A 21708-nucleotide genomic window follows, 5' to 3' on the forward strand; every position below is an offset into this window, starting at 1 on the left:
ATTCCCTTTTTCTCTCCTCTATCTTTCTTCTTTTTTCTCATTTTGTTTTGAGCTTTCTCTCCTCTTCTTTTTTCTTCTTCGCTCTTTCTCCTCCTTCTTTACTGGTTTTTCTCCTCTTTCTTTGTCTTTATTTTTTTTCTTTTTTTATGTCCCTTCTTTACTCATCTCTATTTTTTCTATTTCTACTTCCCTGTAGTGTTTTCTTCTTCTCGTATCGCTTTTCTTCCGCTCCTCCTTATCTATTCTCCTGACACCCTCCTATTGCACACAGTTTCCTTCTTAAGTCCCTAGTCCTCTCTCCTCTCTCTCTCCCTCTTCCTTTCCCTCCTTTATTTCTTTTCAAGTTCTTTTTACTTGCCTCTTCCTCCTCTCTATTTCTGCACCTACTTGTTAGTCTTACTGCTCCTCTCCCTCTCCAGATTCTTTCTACTGTTGTTCGCCTTTTTTTACTCACTGCTCAACTCGACTCTTTGCTCTTCTCTAATCCTTGCACCTACTCTTTCTTGTCTTAATCTCCTCCTCTTTCTTTTTTCTCTGGCTCGTTTCGCCTCTTCACACTGTTATCTTGACTCTTCTCTTCTTCTCTCTCTTCTTTCTTGTCTATTATCTGACTTTCTCGTGATCTGCTTTTGTTGCTTTCTTATTTCCTGTCGGCTTCCTCTCTTATTTGCTATCTTTCTCTCTCTTCCTATTATCTTTCTTATTCCTCCCTTACAATGCTCTTCTTCCCTTTATTTTCACTTCTTTTGCCTTATTATTCTTTTCTCTCTCTTCTCTTTTTATCCTTTCTCCTGGTGCCTAAGAATGATGGATCTTTTCGGTCCGTGGTTGGATTATAGGAAAGTCAATGAGTCACTCTTCCTGATCATTATCCTCTGCCTATCTTAAGCGAGCTTCTTCCAGTCCATTGCAAGGTAATACAGTGTTTTCATCCCACTTATAGATTTAAAAGCAGGTTTTAGGCAGATACCCCTGAGGAGAAGTCCTCGTAAGATCACGGCCTTCTCGACTCCCCAAAGTGGGCACATAATGGCTTCGTTGCCCCATGGGTTTTGCGGAATGCTCCTTTGACTTGCCAGCGCTAGGTTTAACTCTATATTTCATGGGGCTTAATTGGGAATGGACTTTTTGTTACCTTGGATGATTTGATTCTTGTTTTCCAAAGAGGTGGAGAGCCCACTTTCTAAGTTATCCATGGTTTTGCAACGGTTTGGCTGAAGCTGGGTTTAAAACTCAAACTTAACCCAAGTGTGTCCTTTTTCAAGAGGCTAGTATCCAGTTTCTAGGTCATGTGTGTAGACAAACAGTATCCATAACCACTGGTGAAAAGATCAAGCAGTCAACTTCCCGGTTACCGATCGTATGAAATGTACGTCCCTTCCTTGGACTTGCAGGATATTATCGTTGCATTCATTAAGACTTATTGGGGGGGCCATTTCAATGCTTTCCCCTCTCACTCGCCTTCTCAGAAGGACTCTTCCTTCAGTGGCGTATTTCCATCAGACAAGTTTGACTCTTGAAGCTTGCTCTCACTGAACACCTGTTAATTGTTTTGGGCTTTCCCTGAATTATAGTACCCCTTTACTATTTGTACAGATGCTTTCTGGTACAGTATTGGAGCTGTACTTTGCAACAAGTATGAAGGAATAGACCACATTTATTGCATAGCGAGTCGCATTCTAAACAACCTGAGTCCCGTTACTCAGTTACACATTTAGAGGCCCATGGCTGGGTTGGGCATTAAAGCACTTCGTGATATCATTTTGATATCCTATTACAGTCAACACGGACCACACTGCTGTCACTCAGCTGTTCAGAAAGAATCTGTTCAGGTCCGCCTAGCCAGATGTTCCTCACGATTGAGAACTTCAATCCAACCCTAAAGTCATTTGCCGGGCGAGCATAATCATGTTGCTGAGCACTTCACGGAATATCCCGTTGCTGCTGTTACCGTGATTAATAACTTTTCCCTGCAGGATCTGGTAAAAGCTCAGCCGTGAAACCCTGTCTGGTCTGCTGTCATCTATGCTTTGAGTCGGTGATGATTCCACCTCTACCAGCTTTACCAGTTCCATCTGTACCAATTTTCCCTGCAGGACGAAGATCTCATTCGCAATGTGAAGTGTTTGAGCAGGATGTGGCGCAGCTAGTGATCCCTGAGTCTCTAGTTTCCCATTGTTTTGTTCCTTGCTCATGATGCCCCTCGGCTGGTCACCCAGGTCATGACAAAACTCGGGCTATGGCACGGGAAGAAGTATTATTGGCCAAAATGCGACTAGACATTGCCTCTCATGTGGCCCGTTATTGCCCAGACAAAGGTTCTACGAGCCCTGCTCCCATTTTAGAGTAACCCCTATTCTTCACGCCCTTTTCAGACTGTAGCTAGAACCTTTTGCACCACTGCCGCGTAGCACACAGGCTCTGTGTATGTCCTTGTATGTGTGGATCATTTTAGTCGTGTTTGTGGTCCTAGCTCCCCTTATCGTAACAAATCGCACATTGTAGCACATGCTTTAGTTTTTCCCATGTGTTGTTCCATACACCACTCCTTCGGTGCCCTTAGTGATAATGGCTGAATTTAAGAACGAGGTTTTGGCAGGCATTTGTGCACCGTTACGGCATAAACAAACATTTGTTTTCTGGGCTTATCATCCGGCTCCAATGGGCTGTAGAGAGAAACAAACAGGAAAATTTTGGAGATCTTACGTCAACCTTGCTAGTCCATTTTCATGAGTCATGGAGGATTGGGCTTCCCCATGTTAGTGCTTGTATCAACAGCACCATAAACGCTTCCACGGGAAAAACGCCCACTATGTTGTCTTTGAATCAGAGGAAACGACTCCCTTATGACATGCTGACAGTCCTGGGCTCGGTCCCCTCCTACAATGTGGATGACTACAGTAAACTTCAGGATCATGTGCTGCATGCTATTTATGCATCTGTTGTAAGGACAAACTTTTATTCCAAGCTGACATGTTAAAACACCAACATGGTCTGCTAAGCCTGTGAACACAATGATGGGATCATGTCTTTAGGAGCATGGCCGGACCGCCAATCCAAACTAAATTGGAAATTTCACAGTCCCTTTAGTAACAGAACAGCTCATCCCAACAATACAGGTTTTTTGATCCATCTACGGGTCTTAGTGGGAGATTGTGGGCCAGTTCTGACAGGCTTAAAAAGACGCAGGGCCCATACCTGCATTCACCCAACCTCCCTCCAACACTCAATGTTCCCAGTTGGGTATCCACCCATTGTGGCCACTCGTATCATCTACGTCTCACGAAGTGTCTAGGCCTGATGGTCCGAAGTGAGCTTCTTGTATGTATTTTGTGTATTTGTATGGTAATTGAATTGGGGAAGGTTTTATACCCCTAGCCCTTACTAGTGTAAATTGTGTATTTTTCTTGGGCGCAGACTCATTTGGGTTTTAGCGTACCTTGTGGTAGGGGATTAAATCTTTTTTATACTTTGCAAACTTATTTTTCTGCCAATGGTGTTTTGTTCTTCCCATTGTCCCATTTATCTAATGTCTAATTCTGTGTATTTGTATATTGTGTATTTTGTATTGCTTTCATATTTCAAGTCCCGGACTCCGCAATTGTCCTAAGTATATTTTTTTACTGGCGCCAGTTACTTTCTTATCATTATTTATGTGTATTTGTGTATAAAACTTCGTGTATTTCTTGTGTTTGTAATATTTGTTATTCATTCATTTATGTTATATGTATTTGTGTAATGTTTTTGGGTGTGCTTCAGTTCCATGTGTGCCACACGTCTGTCGCACTTGAGCGTGTAGTTTGTGTGTGGCTTGCTGTATTTGTACGCTGGCCTCGGTCATTTTTTTCTTGGGTTGCTCGGTGGTGGGGCATCCGAGGGCGCGGGCCGTGCGATGTGGTTGCAGGATGGTAAAATATATACATTGTATTATTTCAGTAAATTTCTTGATCATGTATTATGTATATTTATATGGTATTATATTCTGTGCGTGTTTTGGTTATATATAATTTCTAAATGACGTTAGTTAATAGTTTTTATCAAAATGCCCCAAGGCTTGGCATGAAGTAATCAGGCAACCCTGCATGGGCAAGTGTCGAAAGCCAGTTGACACCTGGAAAGTTCACGATCTCCCGCACGTTGGACTATTTGTTCGTGTCATTTGTATATGATATAAATATTCATTGCTCTTGAATTTCATTAGCCACTCAGAACAGACCTGCATTCCTCAAGTAACTAGCCACAGCTACTGGTTCAGCCCATGAGCCAATCAATCAATCAAACTGTTGCCCTACGCCCCTTATACCTTGACACCAGGCAAGCACACACTCGGAGGAGATACAGTACTGTTACTATGGATAGTTAAGGGCAACTTTAAATGAGGTGTTCAATGTCCTCTGTATGGTGGTTGCATCTAGAGCAATTTGAATATATGGTCAGGCCTATTTGGTGCTGGTACTGGCTTTGAGCTGGATGGTGTCCTGAACTCAAACAAGTGTGTTATTTTCTTCTCTTGAGAGGGATTTCTCTGTGGGACTGATGTCGCAGGGGGGGGGGGGCTTGAGTTTAGTGGTCTGTCTTCAAATGCTTGTTTAATGATCTCCGTGTAAATGTGTTTTTGTACGGATGTACTTTAAGGTATAAGCAGTTGGCTGTTGTAATGTTTGAGTAGTTGCTAAGGGAAGAGCTGTCCATTCTTAAAACCCATGAAGCCCCTTATCTCCTTCAGGAGGTGCAGCCCCAAAGGGCTGACAGTTGGTTTCTAGATAGGCCCAACATCTTTCTCAGCTCCAACTGTATTTCTTCCATTTTTTTTCATATGTGGGCTGGCAAATGACAACCGTTTCCCTCCTCCAACTACTTTCAGCCAGTGACAGAAACAATCCCACATTAATACAACACAAACAACTGTCTGCTGAGGAAGGACAGAAGAGGACAGAAGATGGGGGTGAATGGAGAATGGTAGTGTATGGATCATGCTGTGATGCATGAGGGGGAGTGGGTGGGTGGAGGATTAGGGGTGAGGGAGTATGTGTGAGAAATAAATTGACACAGCCCGAAAGGATTTCTCCCTGTCTTCTCATTTTCTGCATGATGGGACGGAAAGGGGGGTCCCCAATTTAATGAAGTGGCCTTGCTATGGATGTACTGTCTTTTGACACTGCTTCTGATCCAGGGCAGTGGGCAAGGTGCAGGGATGACCCATCATCCAGGAGGTGCCAAGATATGAGGGAGGGAAGGGGGTGGATGGGAGTGGAGAATATTAGTGGGAATGGTTTTTATGCCTTTGCTCTTCGGCTACCTCCCTTGTAAGGGGGAAAGAGCCTTTGGTATATGTATGTAAAGCTCAATACAACAATCATCATTACCAGAGCATTTGCATTACAGCTTCATTCTTTTCTCAAAATGTCAGTCCTTGTAACCCTTGAACTCTTCAGTTTGTTTGTTTGTGTGATGTCGAGACAAAAACTGGAATATGTCACCCCACTATTCATCACTGATATACACAAGAAATATGTAATACTTACAGTTTCTTTATGTGGAAGCAATTCTTTTCTTATTCTAAAAAAATTCTTGCCATACTGCCTCAATCCCTTTATAAAGCGTTTCTGCAAAATATTAAATGCAAAATTAATAATCCCTTTCTTATTCAATCCATACATCTAAAATATCCAACTTATTACAATTGCATTAAAAAAATCAAACTTGTTAACCATTTTTCTAACATACATCTCATAGTCTTTAACATTTCTTAATAACCACAAACAGCTATCAAAATATATTTTAATTAACTCATGATTTCTCTAATAAACTGAAAATATGACAATAATATGAGGAACTACATATGTCAAAACTAAAACTTAAGAAACAGAAAAACAATGAGACCAAGGTTTCAGGATGGGTACTGTTGGAATATGCACAGGAAATTCTAATTTTAATCACCCCTCCCCCTACACCCAATTCCTTATCCAAGTAAATATGCTTTGGTAAGTAAAAGTTCAACAGGATGGGTGGGAGTGGATACTTGCCTTTTGACTTGGTTATCCCTTGCAAGGGGGGAAAAGCCCTTGGTATATAGAGAGATAGGTAAATAAAAGTACCTATATGCCTCAACATACACACACACACATGCACACTTGCACGCACGCACACATGATGATAAAGATTCAGTTTAATCTTGCGAAAATTCCTCCTATCAGTAGGCTAAGATGGTGCCCCTTACAGACAATTTTGTAGCATGGAATTTAATGAACCATGGCCTTAGTTCAACTCGCCTGCTGCAGGGACCAAATTACCATCACCTCAACCTCTGTCCCAAGGAGTGACGCTCTCTCCCGCACACACGCACATACACATAAGCCTCAAGACAGCTTGAGCTATCAAACAAATGTCAAACACCATTAACAGGAGGTTGATTAAAAAACAAAATATCCCTTCTCCCACTACTTACGGTTTCTTCTTCAGACCATTTCTTGTCAATGCCTTCCATCAAGGGGCACTTGACAAGTGCTTGCAGAGCCTTACTATGGTCGTAGCTACTGTTGTGCAACTGGAAAGAAATGCAATCAATCAATTACTGCCTCAACTTTTGTTGAAGGGAAACCTGCAGCCCCACAGCAGCTAGCAACACAAGAGGCTGGATGACCACATTGCAGACAACTGCCCAGGATGTAATATTCCACCCCATACATTATGGAAGACTGCACTGTATATAATCACGCACACTAATGCAATATACACTCTATAAAGGATTTTTTTACTTGGGTGCAAGTGTAGCAGGAAAAGGTGGAGTGAAGGTGGAGGTAGAATGTAGATTGAGAGAAGCGAGTAAATGCCTTGGTGGATTAAAGAGTGTAATGAGGAATAGACATTTGGGAATGGATGCGAAGAGGAGACTGTATGAAGGAGTGATTGTGCCAACAGCACTGTATGGGGCAGAAACGTGGAACATAAGAGAAGAAGAGAGAAGGAGTTTGAATGTGTTTGAGATGAGGTGTCTGAGAAGTATGGTGGGGGTTACTAGGCTAGATAGAGTGAGAAATGAGGAGGTGAAGAGGAGAACAGGGGTGAAAAAGGATTTGGGAGATAGGGTTGATGAAAGAATATTAGGATGGTTTGGACACATGGAAAGAATGAGTGAAGAAAGACTAGTAAAAGAGGTATGGAAGGCAGATGTGGAGGGAGTGAACATGAGGGGACGTCCTAGGATGAGGTGGATGGATGGGGTGAAGGGGGCTTTGGGGAAGAGGGGAATGTCTGTTGAGGAAGGAAGGGAGAGGACAGAAGACAGAGGTGAGTGGAGAATGGTTGTATATGGATGATGATGTGATTGCATGAGGAGGAATGGGCAGGGGGTGGGGGTGGGGGTAGTATGTGTGAGTAAATTTTGACGCAGCCCGAAGGGATTTCTCCCCGTCCTCTCCTTATATGCAAGGGGGGACGGAGAGGGGGGGGGGTCGCCGATTGGATGAAGCGGCCTTGCTGTGGATGTGCTGTGTCTTGCGACACTGCTTCTGACCCAGGGCGGTGGGCAGGGTGCAGGGATGACCCGTCATCCAGGAGGTGCTCAGATGAGAGGGAGGGTGGGAGGGGTGTGGAGTGTATGTAGGGATGAAATGGGTGGGAGTGTTTTTATGCCTTTCCCTTTTTGGCTACCTCCCTTGGAAGGGGGAAAAAGCCTTGGTATATGTATGTATGTATGTATAAAGGATTTATGAGGAAACCTCATACCAGCCATGGCATTCCTCAGGGAGATGGGACTGCTCGGCCACACAGCCTACGGAACGACAACAACAGTCCTTGGGCCCAATCTCTCTGGGAAGGAACCTTGGACTGATGTCTGCATTGTATTATTAGTGTGGGACTGTTTCTATGTCACTGAATGAAGTAGTAGTAGGAGGAGGGGAGGGGAGCTGTCACAAGCTGTCAGCTCTCCTTGTGTTCAAGGTGGAGGAAATACAGATGAAATTAATAGAGAGAGATCTTGGGGCAAGTCCAAAGACACGTGTTAGCCCTTCAGGGCTACAACCTCTAAATGGAAGTGAGGAAGTTGATAAGGTGTAAGTATGGGCAACAGGAAGACAATTCCCTCTGATATCCTTTCCTGCAGGGCCACCTCATGCAGGTACCCATCATTTGTTCTCAAACAAGTGCAAGTTTCATATGCAATTATAATTTATCAACTCAGGCACCTTTCACTTTTAAATTGTCACCTGCAACACATTTCAAATTAAAAACTAAAAAGTATATTTTCAGCCTGCAATTCACTCAAGAAACAGTCCAGGCAAGACGACTTAAATCAATTCAAAGCAAAATTTGATCAATGAAAACAGAAAGAATACATGTACATAGTTCCTAACCTGTGTATCACAATCAGGTAAATATAATTAGGTAAACAAAGACATACTGACACACTGAAAAAACAAACAAACAAACACATTATCTCACTCGCTCGCTCACTCTCTCTCTTTCACTCACTCACTTGCTCACTCTCTCTCTCTTGAAACTTAAAAGTTCTTTTGTCCTCACTGTTTCAAGGGCATTTATGGTGGTATCATCCCTCGATGCAGCATTGCATCCATCTGTTGTCGAACCTCCATCACAGAGACCTGCAAACGCAGCCATAGAACGTGCTGCTCGCAGGTACATAAGTAGGTCAGTGTCTCTTGCTGCTCCTGGCACCCAACGCTGCTCTTCCCAGTCAGAACACTTTTCAGGACGTTCATGTACACACACGTGTCCCCTGTTAAATTCAATAGGATTTCAGAATGTGTTATTTTCTTTTACAGGAGTTACAATGTGTATGTGCTTAAATTTCTGGATCCACACACCAATGTAGGGACAAACAAGCTTAAGATAATTTTCTATTTCATATATAGAATTACAAATTCACATGCAGATGACACGAGTCAATAATCTAACATGTGTGCTTTACCTTTTCATTTATGCTTGATTTTTTTCTACCAAGATGTTTCCCTATCAATTCCAAGTAGCAAAACAAGTAATTATATTCAGTGCAAATATGTAAAGAAACAGGTGGGGGTGGGTATAACCTTTTGACTTTGGCTACCTCCCTGGTATGAGGGAAAAGCCTTTGGTACATAAATTTATTACTACTTACCACAATACCATACTTACTTGAATTCAGGAAGCTTTGCCTGATGGGAAGGCCCAATTCTTATTTCTCCTTGCGTGGAAGCCAATCGTCGGGTCTCAGGGTTGTAACTGCAAAAAACCAACATGTCATTCTCCAGCCTCCACTCACCTCTCTTCATTATTACTGAAGAACTACTACTCAGACTAATCTAAACAGTGTGTGTGTTAGCAAGTGAGTGTGTGTATTGACCTAGTTGTACATACATACATACATATATATACCAAGGCTTTTTCCCCCTTCCTAGGGAGGTAGCCAAAAAGGAAAAGGCATAAATCATGTTGTAGTGTACAGAATTGTGTGCGCATATGTTACAGTTAGAGTTAGTTCTTACCCAAGAATGTAGAAAAATGCATCATCATCTGGGACAAAATCCCTAACTGCATGAATGTCTGCATAGTGATCCACTCTGCACAAACCCCGAAGTACTGACACAGGGTATGTGTCTGTTGCATCCGAGATGAAAAGCTCTCTACTCTTTATGACTGGATCGTCTGTTACTAGAGCTTTGTTGTCTGTAGGGGTGACATTGAGTGATTCAACAACAGATATGACAAGTTTGACAAAAAAAATATATTTTTCATTTGTATACCATTTTTCTTAAAATTATATTTCACCTAAAATATAAATAAAATAAATATATAACAAGATTCATATTCATTTTTTTTTGCAGTCAAAAATACTTACACATCGCATTCTACGCAAGACAAAGTCAAGTGTTTACCTAAAGACTTACTGTTTTCCGTATTTCTATCCTGCACTAATAATTGGTAGACAGTCTCTGGCACTTCAGATGGTCTATAAAACCACTTTATATTTACCATGAGAGTGTCTCTCTTACTCTGAAACAGAAGACAAAATCATCATCCAAACACTCAAAAACAGACTTAAATTTTTCTCATATAACAAGCACCAGGACAACAACTTGTAACTGTTTGGGAGACTAACCCTTCGAAACTCTTGAATTGAACATATGAAGAAGGGCTGGTCTGCTCTCTGACTTTCAATGTAAACAGAATCTGCAGAAGTAAGCACATGTCATCAAATGCATGAAACAAAGGGTATCATAGGCTGTTCAGCTATCCTAATCAAGAGGGTTCTTGCATCTTCCTGTTTCTCATATGGGCAGAACAAAATAATATCTGATCACAATTAAGACTAATAATCATTTTCCTTTCACTTCCAAGACATTCTTTACATCCGTTTCTTCCATTTTTCCTTCATCCTAGATCTCTTTATCCCTAAAAGGCTTTCCTTTCATACATATATACACCAAAAGGCCTTTCCCTCAATTCTCAGGGGTGCCTGAGTCAAACTATATGCTACACCCATCCTACAACCATCCCTTTCTTATCAAAGTGAGACAATTGGTTCTTTACCTCCTGGCCTATAGAATGTAGAGTCGTCAGTGCAGAGATATGACACATATTCGCCATTGGTTGCGCGGAAGGCCTGACCACGAACTGGTTGCTTCTTTCCAACAACTGCTACCATAACCTGAAATCATTATGGATGCTTATGTCAAAATCAGTACCTATATATCTGAGTAAACAAGTCCTGAAATAACTATGACAACTGTTTTAATAGAAAGAAGCATTTTCCAATGCCAATTACCAAAAAACAAATGTAAAATACTTACTTGTTCCATACATATACCGTGCATATACCAAAGGCTTTTTCCCCCTTACATGGAGGGTAGTCAAAAAGAAAAAGGCATAGAAATCACTCCCCCCCCATTTCATTTCCTATATATTCCACTCCCCTCCACCCTCCTCCCTCCCTCCTATCTTGGCACCTCCTGGATGACAGGTCATCCCTTCATCTTGTCCACTGCCCTGGGTCAGAAGCAGTGTCGCAAGACACAGCACATCCACAGCAAGGCCGCTTCATAAATTCGGTGACCCCACCTCTCCCGTCCTTCCTCTACAGACATGGTCTACTTATTATGTTCCTTTCCTGAGCCTCTTGCTTTCTTTATTCACCAGTCCCTCTTATTTTCTCTCCATTTCTAATTAGTAGCACATGCCTAACACTGTTTTCCTCATATTGAATGGATTTTGACATTAAAGTTGTCAAAAAATGTCAATATCCATTCACTGTGAGGAAAAAAGTATTAGGTGTGTGATAAATCTTGTGTGCAACTAATACAAAATGAAGAGAAATGAACATACAAGGGCTGGTAAATAAAGAAAGCAAGAGGCTCAGGAAAAGGAGATAATAAATAAGCAAATTGGAAGTGAGTATTAAGGGAGAAAGACTGGGGGAAGTGGGTAGCTTTAGATACTTGGGTGCAAATGTGGCAGGAAAGGGTGGAGTGGAGGTGGAGGTAGAATATAGACTGAGAGAAGCAAGTAAATGCCTTGGGGGATTAAAAAGTGTAATGAAAAAAAGACAATTGGGAATGGATGCTAGAGGAGATTGTATGAAGGGATGATTGTGACAACAGCACTGTATGGGACAGAAACATGGAACATAAGAGAGGAAGAGTTTAAATGTGTTTGAGATGAAATACCTGAGAAGTATGGTAGGGGTTACTAGGCTGGATAGAGTGAGAAACAAGGTGAGGAGAGCAGGGGTGGAAAGGAAGTTGAGAGAAGGTGAATGAAAGAGTGTTGGGATGGTTTGGACACAGAAAGAATGAGTGAAGAAAGATTAGTAAAAGAGGCACAGAAGTCAGAGGTGGAAGGAGTGAAAATGAGGGGGCAACCAAGGATAAGATGGATGGATGGGGTAAAAATGGGCATTGTGGAAGAGAGGAATGTCTGTTGATGAAGAAAGGGAGAAGACAGAAGATAGGGGTAAGTGGAGAATGGTTGTGTATGGATGATGCTGTGATCCTGGGAAGAGAGTAGGTGGGGGGATGGGGGGTGAGGAAGTATGTATTTACCTAGTTGTAATATACGGGAGGGGAGCTATGCCCGTGATGACCCGTCTTTGTATCTCTCCGCATCAAGTTTTATCTTAAAATCTTGTATAGTGTTAGCACATACTGTTTTGTTGTCTAATTTGTTCCATGTATTTATCGCTCTGTGTGGGAAACTGTTCCTTTTCAAGTTTTTCCTATAACTATCCTTTTTCAATTTTTTTCCGTGTCCTCTTGTTTTACTGTTGTCCCACATTAATAGGTCGTTCCTGTCTAAAACTTCCATTCCTTTCATTATTCTGTAGATAGTTAGCAAATCTCCTCTTTCTCTTCTTTGTTCCAGAATTGGTAGGTTCAATTTGATAGTCTTTGCTCATATGTTAGTTCGGTGAGTGTCGGTGCTTGTTTTGTTGTCGCTCTTTGTAATCTTTCTAGTTTCTTAATATTCTTTTTGGTACTGGGTGTCCAAAGTGATGCTGCGTACTCAAGTTTTGGTCTTATTAGTGTAGAGTATTTTCCTTATCATTTCTTCGTCCATATAGGTAAATGCCACTTTGATTGCTCTCAATAAGTTGTAGGTTTCTCTGAACATCTTGTTTATATGCTTATCTGGTTTCTTGTCCTTTCCAATCATCACTCCAAGATCTTTTTCATAGTTTGTTTTATTAATTTTTTTCTTCCCCAATTCTGTAATCTTTTGATATTCTATTTTTACTCTTTCCAAATTCCATTATGCTGCATTTCTTAATATTGAATTTTACTTCCCACTTTTGAGTCCAATTCCATATTGTGTCCAGATCTTGTTGCAATGAGTTGCAGTCCTCTTCCGTTTTTACCTTCGTAAGTAATTTTGCATCATCTGCAAAAAAATTTATATAGCACTCCACGCCTTCATTCATGTCATTAATGTATACAGCGAACATGATCGGGGCCAGTACTGATCCTTGCGGGACCCCGCTTTTTACTTCTTCCCAGTTGGAGAATTTTCCTCTAATTACAACTCTCATTTTCCTCCCAATCAGAAAGTCTTTCATCCATTCCAATAATTTTCCTCTGATGCCACATTTTGACTCTATCTTATTTATTATTATTGTGTGAATGATATTTTGACACAGCCCAAAGGGATTTCTCCCCATCTTCTCTTTTCCTGCATGAGGGGATGGAGGGTGGGGGTTGCCTATTAAATGAAGCAGCTTTGCTGTGGATGTGCTGTGTCTTGTTACACTGCTTCTGACCTAGGTCAGTGGGCAAGATGCAAGGAGAACCCATCATCCATGAGGAGCCATGAAAAGATGGAGGGAGGGGTGGTGAATGGGAGTGGAGTATGTGGGGATGAAATGGGTGGGAGTGGATTTATGCCTTTGACTTTGGCTATACCTCCCTTGTAAGAGGGAAAAGGCCATTGGTATGTGTATGTATGAATGGACTTTAATTAATTTTTGATGGGGTATTCTCTTCCCATCTGAAATCTGTCAAGGTATCTCTGCAGTTATTCTACTAAACCCATTATGCCATCCATTCCAAGAGTTTAAGCCTTCAACATGTGTACAGATTTCTTTATCTTCCATTCACAATGTACACCATATTTCCCTTCCTCATCTCCCCAAACCCTATATTCCCCTTTCATTCTCCTTTCCAGCAATATCCCCATCCCAAAATCCAGATCAATTTCAGAACCCCCTCCCTCCCCCACACATGCTGATGAGGTCACAGCAATGTTTTTTTATTACCTAACCTAACCGTAAACTAAGTAATAGAAAAATGTTACTATGACCTGAGTAATAGTGCAGTGCAGTGTGTGTGTATGTGTGATTCACCATGGTCTTGGATCACATGTTGGACTTGTGATCAAGAGCTACTTCCCTCCCAGAAGAGAACTCAGAGCTCATATGACCAATCTATGGGTATTGCTGTGACCTTACACACACACACACACACACACCCAACTCCGCCCATGAGAGTTGGAGTTACTGAAATTATTTCAGCCCTGAGCAGGATGAAATAATTTCAGCATCACTGCACTGCAAGGTGTGTGTGTGTGTGTGTGTATTTACCTAGTTGTATTTACCTAGTTGTATTTTACGGGAAGGGGAGCTATGCTCGTGGGGTCCCATCTTCATATCTCATTTTATCTAAACTATTTTTAAATTCATGTATTGTTTTTGCACACACCACTTTCTCATCTAACTTGTTCCAACTGTCTATTACTCTGTGAGGAAAGCTGTTCTTTTTCAAATCTCTTCTATAGCTGTCTTTTTTTATTTTCTTTCCGTGTCCTCTAGTATTTCTGTCATCCCATTTTATCAGATTCTCTCTATCAGTAATTTCTATGCCTTTCATGATTCTGTAAATAGCTATCAAATCTCCTCTCTCTCTTCTTTGCTCTAGTGTCTGTAGTTCAAGTTTTTCTAGTCTCTCTTCATATGATAGTTTTGAGAGTGTTGGTGCCAATTTTGTAATTGCTCTTTGTATTCTTTCAAGTTTTTTTATACATTTTTTTGTACTTGGTGACCATATCGTTGCTACATATTCCAATCTTGGTCTTATCAGGGTGATTAGGATTTTCTTCACCATTTCTTCATCCAGATATGTAAATGCAACTTTGATTGTTCTTATTAAATTATAAGTTTCTCCAAAAATCTTATTTATATGTTTCTCAGGTGACTCATTTTCTACTTTTTTTATTCCTTCTTCTCCCAATTTATATGCTCCTGTTATTCTGTTTTTGCTTTTTCCAAATTCCATTATACTACACTTTTTTGTATTGAACTCCATCTCCCACTTCCTACTCCATTCTTGTACTTTATTTAGATCTCTCTGTAGTGATTCACAATCTTCTTCAGTTTTCACTCTTTTCAGTAGTTTTGCATCATTTGCAAAGAAGCTCATATAGCTTTCAATTCCTTCATCCATATCATTAATATATATAGCAAACATTATTGGGGCCAGAACTGTTCCCTGCGGAACACCGCTTATTACTTCATCCCATTTTGAGTGCTGGTTTCTTATCACTACTCTCATTTTTCTTTCTTGCAAAAAGTCCTCCATCCAATTTAGTAGTTTGCCCTGTATTCCTCCTTCAGTTTCTAATTTCTTAAGCAACTTCTTATGTGGTACTTTGTCAAAAGCTTTCTTTAGATCTAAAAATGCACAGTCCGCCCATCCATCTCTTTCTTGTATTATATCTATTAGCCTTGAGTAGAAACATATTAAATTGGTGACGCATGATCGTCCTTGTCTGAATCCAAATTGCCTTGGATTTAACACTTTGTTTTTTTCTAAATATTTTACCCATCTACTTTTGATAATTCTTTCACAAATTTTTGCTATTGTACTTGTTAGAGAGACTGGTCTATAGTTGGTAGGTTCTTCTTTATTTCCTCCTTTATATATAGGTACTATATTTGCTTTTTTCCAATCTTCTGGAACTTTTCCTTCTTTCAAGGAACTATTTAGTATGCTATGTATTTTGTCTGCCAGTTCATTTCTGCATTCTTTCAGTATCCAGTTTGCTATTTCATCTGGTCCATGCGATTTTCTGACATCAAGATTACTCAAGTGTGTTAATATTTCATTCTTTGTTACTTCTATTTCTTCCATAGGGGGGACTTTCTCTTTCCATTCGTTCTCTTCAGGTTGTATGTTCTCCCTTGTAAACACTGATTTAAAATGTTTGTTCATAATTTCCGCCATTTCCATTTCCTCAGTGTATTCAACTCCCTCTTGTCTTAATTTCTCCAAGTCTTGTTTGTTTTTCAGTTTATTGTTTACAAATCTGTAGAATAGTTTTGGTTGATCTTTACACTTTTCTATGATATCTTTTTCATATTTTCTCTTTTCCTCTCTGCACATTTGTACATATTCATTTCTATAACAGGTATATATTTTCCATTTTTCAGGTCTTCTGTCTTTTTTCCATCTGGTCCAGGCTTTGTCTCTTTTGACTTTTAACTCCCTACAGCTTTTGTTGTACCAGCATTTTACATATTCTTTTTCTTGTTTTTGTCTTGGGACATACTTTTCCACTCCTTTTTTGTAAATTTTTGTCAAAATATTCCATTTCTCTTCTACTGTTGTTTCTTCTTTGTATATTTCTTCCCAGTTTTCCCTTTGAAAGAATTCTCTTATTTTATCAAAGTTTGTTTTTTCATAAATCATTCTTCCTTTACTATATTGTTCATTTCTTTTCATATATTTTTCTTCATTAAGTTCCAGTTCAATCAATATGTGGTCACTTTTACTTATTGGTGTTTTATATTCAATTTTGTCCACTATTCTAGGTTCGGATGTAATTACTAGGTCTAGTCTCGATGGCTCTTCTTCATTTCTATACCTAGTGTTCTCCTGTATCCATTGTGTCATTGTGTGGTCAGTAACCATCTCAAGTAGAGCGTTTCCCCATGAGCCGTCTCCACCCTTTACCGTCATTTCTTCCCAGCAGATTTCTTTGCAATTAAAGTCGCCCATCATAACTATTTTTCCTCCCTCTTCCATTATCTTGTTTAATGTTATCTTTGTGTCCTCTAACATACTTTTATGTTCACTCTCTTCCCATGAGGCTGTTTTCGGGGGCACATAATTTATCACAAACTTTCTGCTCTTCTTATCTCTGTCTTCTACTTCCATCATTATCATCTCTACTGTATTCTTTCCATATGTGACACACTTCACGTTTATATCCTTCTTAGTCAGGAACATAACTCCACCCCCTTCCTTTTTCACTCTGTTTCTAATCCAATAATTATATGCATCATGTCCTACACTGTTGGGTGGTAGTGGACCTTTTAATTTTGTTTCTACAATTCCCATTATGTCTGGTTCTTTTTCTTTCAAATAATCATTCAGTTCATTCAATCCTGTTATTAATCCATCTATATTTGTGTAAGACACTCTTAGTTGTCTGCCACTTCCATTGTGTTCTCTGTTTCCCTTCTGTTTTTCTCTTGTATGTCGACTTTCTTTAGTTTCATATTCACTACTCTCCAATAGAATCTCTCTTTTTCTGACTCCGTTCTTATCTCGTTTTTTCCTTTGCTTCAAGTCTTTTCTGTTTTTCTTCCTCTCTTTCCTCTTTATTCATTTCCCTTTTTATCCATACCTTTTTATATTGTTCACTTGTTGCTAGTTTCCCTGTTTTGGATAAGATATTCTCAGCCGTAGTTTGTGACCTGAATTTAATCTTAATTGGTCTGGTCTTGTCTGTACTATATTTCCCAAACCTGAATTTCTCTTCGATTTGTTTCATTATTTCTGGTTCATCTTCCTGAACTAATTCTAGTAAATTTCTTACTTTTTCATTTTCCTCTTTGATTCTTGTGGTTCTATCTGGGTTATGTTTCTCTTCCATTCCTAATATAATTATACATTTCTTTCTGTCTGCTAAGTCTCTTACTATATTCTCCTTCTGTCTCATCACTTTAATAACTGAGTTTTCAGTTTGTTCATTCATTTGCTGTCTGATTATGTCAGTGAATGCAACTTTGCTATTTTCTTGAATTTTTTTCCAACCCTCCTTGTTCTCCTTATTATTCTCCTTTAAGACTTTATTCTCATCTTTTACTTCTTTTAACTGTTTTTTTAATTCTTCAATTTCCTTAGTTAAGTTTTTGTTCGCCTTCTTTAGTTCTTCCAATTTTTCAACTCTCCGTATAATGTTGTTAACATGACCGAACCTACGCTCCAAGTCCTCGATCATCTTATCGACCTTCTCTTCTAGTCTTGTCTAGTCTTCTAGTTGTGTCCCCCCCACCCTCTTTAAATCCCTGGAAAATATTCTCATCACTTTCTACTGTATTGCTCTTATCTATACTTCTAATCTTTACATTTTTATTAGACATTTCATCATCGCTCAGCTGATCGGGGGGTCGTTTGTTTACCTTTCGCCTGTCTGCCTGGGCCAAGTCCTCTCCTTCCTCATTTCCTTCCATTTCCCTCAGCAATCCCTCCCCTTCTCCTCTTTCCCTACTTTCCCACTACCCCATGAGCAATTTCCCCCCACCCTGTAAATACAATAGGCACTTCTCTTTGCGTTGGGATCCACGAAACTTCAATTTTCTTCAGAACGTCTTCTAAGCTGTCCGTTCGTTGAAGTGTGTGTGTGTGTGTGTATTTACCTAGTTGTATTTACCTAGTTGTATTTTACGGGAAGGGGAGCTATGCTCGTGGGGTCCCGTCTTCATATCTCATTTTATCTAAACTATTTTTAAATTCATGTATTGTTTTTGCACACACCACTTTCTCATCTAACTTGTTCCAACTGTCTATTGCTCTGTGAGGAAAGCTGTTCTTTTTCAAATCTCTTCTATAGCTGTCTTTTTTTATTTTCTTTCCGTGTCCTCTTGTATTTCTGTCATCCCATTTTATCAGATTCTCTCTATCAGTAATTTCTATGCCTTTCATGATTCTGTAAATAGCTATCAAATCTCCTCTCTCTCTTCTTTGCTCTAGTGTCTGTAGTTTAAGTTTTTGTAGTCTCTCTTCATATGATAGTTTTGAGAGTGTTGGTGCCAGTTTTGTAATTGCTCTTTGTATTCTTTCAAGTTTTTTTATACATTTTTTTGTACTTGGTGACCATATCGTTGCTGCATATTCCAATCTTGGTCTTATCAGGGTGATTAGGATTTTCCTCACCATTTCTTCATCCAGGTATGTAAATGCCACTTTGATTGTTCTTATTAAATTATAAGTTTCTCCAAAAATCTTATTTATATGTTTCTCAGGTGACATATTATTCATAACAATGACTCCCAGGTCCTTCTCATTTTCTACTTTTTTTATTCCTTCTTCTCCCAAATTATATGATCCTGTTATTCTGTTTTTGCTTTTTCCAAATTCCATTATACTACACTTTTTTGTATTGAACTCCATCTCCCACTTCCTACTCCATTCTTGTACTTTATTTAGATCTCTCTGTAGTGATTCACAATCTTCTTCAGTTTTCACTCTTTTCAGTAGTTTTGCATCATCTGCAAAGAAGCTCATATAGCTTTCAATTCCTTCATCCATATCATTAATATATATAGCAAACATTATTGGGGCCAGAACTGTTCCCTGCGGGACACCGCTTATTACTTCATTCCATTTTGAGTGCTGATCTCTTATCACTACTCTCATTTTTCTTTCTTGCAAAAAGTCTTCCATCCAATTTAGCAATTTACCTTGTATTCCTCCTTCATATTCTAATTTCTTAAGCAACTTCTTATGTGGTACTTTGTCAAAAGCTTTTTTTAGGTCTAGAAATGCACAATCAGCCCATCCATCTCTTTCTTGTATTATATCTATTAGCCTTGAATAGAAACATATTAAATTGGTGACGCATGATCGTCCTTGTCTGAATCCAAATTGCCTTGGATTTAGTACGTTGTTTTTTTCCAAGTATTTTACCCATCTACTTTTGATAATTCTTTCACATATTTTTGCTATTGTACTTGTTAGAGAGACTGGTCTATAGTTGGTAGGTTCTTCTTTATTTCCTCCTTTATATATAGGTACTATATTTGCTTTTTTCCAATCTTCTGGAACTTTTCCTTCTTTTAAGGAACTGCTTATTATGCTATGTATTTTGTCTGCCAGTTCATTCCTGCATTCTTTCAGAATCCAGTTTGCTATTTCATCTGGCCCATGCGATTTTCTGACATCAAAATTACCCAAGTGTGTCAATATTTCATTCTTTGTTACTTCTATTTCTTCCATAGGGGGGACTTTTTCTTTCCACTCAATCTCTTCAGGTTGTATATTTTCCCTTGTAAACACTGATTTAAAATGTTTGTTCATAATTTCTGCCATTTCCATTTCCTCAGTGTATTCAACTCCTCCTTGTCTTAATTTCTCTAAGTCTTGTTTGTTTTTCAGTTTATTGTTTACAAATCTGTAGAATAGTTTTGGTTGATCTTTACACTTTTCTATAACATCTTTTTCATATTTTCTTTTTTCCTCTCTGCACTTTTGTACATATTCATTTCTATAACCAGTATATATTTTCCATTTTTCAGGTCTTCTGTCTTTTTTCCATCTGGTCCAGGCTTTGTCTCTTTTGTCTTTTAACTCCCTACAACTTTTGTTGTACCAGCATTTTACATATTCTTTTTCTTGTTTTTGTCTTGGGACATACTTTTCCACTCCTTTTTTGTAAATTTTTGTCAAAATATTCCATTTCTCTTCCACTGATGTTTCTTCTTTGTATATTTCTTCCCAGTTTTCTTGTTGGAAGAATTCTCTTATTTTATCAAAGTTTGTTTTTTCATACATCATTCTTCCTTTTCTATATTGTTCATTTCTTTTCATATATTTTTCTTCATTAAGTTCCAGTTCAATCAATATGTGGTCACTTTTACCTATTGGTGTTTTATATTCAATCTTGTCCACTATTCTAGGTTCAGATGTAATTATTAAGTCTAGCCTCGATGGTTCTTCTTCATTTCTATACCTAGTGTTCTCTTGTATCCATTGTGTCATTGAATGGTCAGTAATCATCTCAAGTAGAGCATTTCCCCATGAGCCGTCTCCACCCTTTACTGTCATTTCTTCCCAGCAGATTTCTTTGCAATTAAAGTCGCCCATCATAACTATTCTTCCTCCGTCTTCCATTATTTTAGTTAATGCTATCTTTGTGTCCTCTAACATACTTTTATGTTCACTCTCCTCCCATGAGGCTGTTTTCGGAGGCACATAATTGATCACAAATTTTCTGCTCTTCTTATCTCGGTCTTCCACTTCTATCATAATCATCTCTACTGTATTCTTTCCATATATGACACCTTTCACGTTTATATCCTTCTTAGTCAGGAACATAACTCCACCCCTTGTTTTTTCTCTCTGTTTCTAATCCAATAATTGTATGTATCATGTCCTACACTGTTGGGTGGTAGTGGGCCTTTTAATTTTGTTTCTACAATTCCCATTATGTCCGGTTCTTTTTCTTTCAAATAATCATTCAGTTCATTCAATCCTGTTATCAATCCATCTATATTTGTGTAAGACACTCTTAGTTTTCTGCCACTTCCATTGTGTTCTCTGTTTCCCTTATGTTTTTCTTTAGTATGTCGAACTGCTTTATTTTCATGTTCACTACTCTCCAATAGAATCTCTCTTTCTCTGACTCCGTTCTTTCCTCGTTTTTTGCCTTAGCTTCAATTCTTTTCTGCTTTTCTGCCTCTCTTTCCTCCTTATTCATTTCTCTTTTTATCCATACCTTTTTATATTGATCATTTGTTGCTAGTTTCCCTGTTTTGGATAGAATTTTCTCTGCTGTTGTTTGTGACCTGAATTTAATCTTAATTGGTCTGGTCTTATCTGTACTATATTTTCCGAGTCTGAATTTTTCCTCAATTTCCTTTATAATTTCTGGTTCATCTTCCTGGACTAATTTTAATAAACTGCTTACTATTTCATTTTCCTCCTTGATTCTTGCGGTTCTATCTGGGTTATGTTTCTCTTCCATTCCTAATATAATTATACATTTCTTTTTGTCAGCTAATTCTCTTACTATATTCTCCTTCTGTCTCATCACTTTAATAACTGAGTCTTCATTATGTTCTTTCAATTGCTGTTTGACTATGTCAGTGAATGAAACCTTATTCCCTTCTTGAGTTATTCTCCAATTTTTAGCTTCTGTAGCTATTTTCTCTCTGTTTTCATTACTATTCTTCTTCAATTTCTCATTCTCCTCCTTTACATTTCCTAACTGTCTTTTTAG

The 21708-nt window shown here is 39.0% G+C and overlaps 1 protein-coding gene across 15 annotated transcripts in view; it reads right to left on the minus strand.

The window, feature by feature from the left end:
* Gug (arginine-glutamic acid dipeptide repeats grunge) overlaps positions 1-21708 on the minus strand; it is a 109055-nt gene that overhangs the window by 64818 nt on the left and 22529 nt on the right. For 14 of the 15 annotated variants that reach the window (XM_076183978.1, XM_076183977.1, XM_076183989.1 and 11 more), the window contains 8 exons: positions 10531-10648; positions 10100-10170; positions 9876-9993; positions 9486-9666; positions 9136-9222; positions 8527-8740; positions 6449-6547; positions 5526-5606 (listed from right to left, as the gene is read on the minus strand). In XM_076183978.1, the coding sequence (XP_076040093.1) occupies positions 5526-5606; positions 6449-6547; positions 8527-8740; positions 9136-9222; positions 9486-9666; positions 9876-9993; positions 10100-10170; positions 10531-10648 (969 nt within the window). The remainder of the gene's footprint in view (positions 1-5525; positions 5607-6448; positions 6548-8526; positions 8741-9135; positions 9223-9485; positions 9667-9875; positions 9994-10099; positions 10171-10530; positions 10649-21708) is intronic. The other variant, XM_076183980.1, reaches the window with a different exon arrangement.

Source organism: Oratosquilla oratoria, chromosome 4 (assembly GCF_046742065.1).
Source record: "Oratosquilla oratoria isolate Oo_2021 chromosome 4, ASM4674206v1, whole genome shotgun sequence".
NCBI classification, from domain to species: Eukaryota; Metazoa; Arthropoda; class Malacostraca; order Stomatopoda; family Squillidae; genus Oratosquilla; species Oratosquilla oratoria.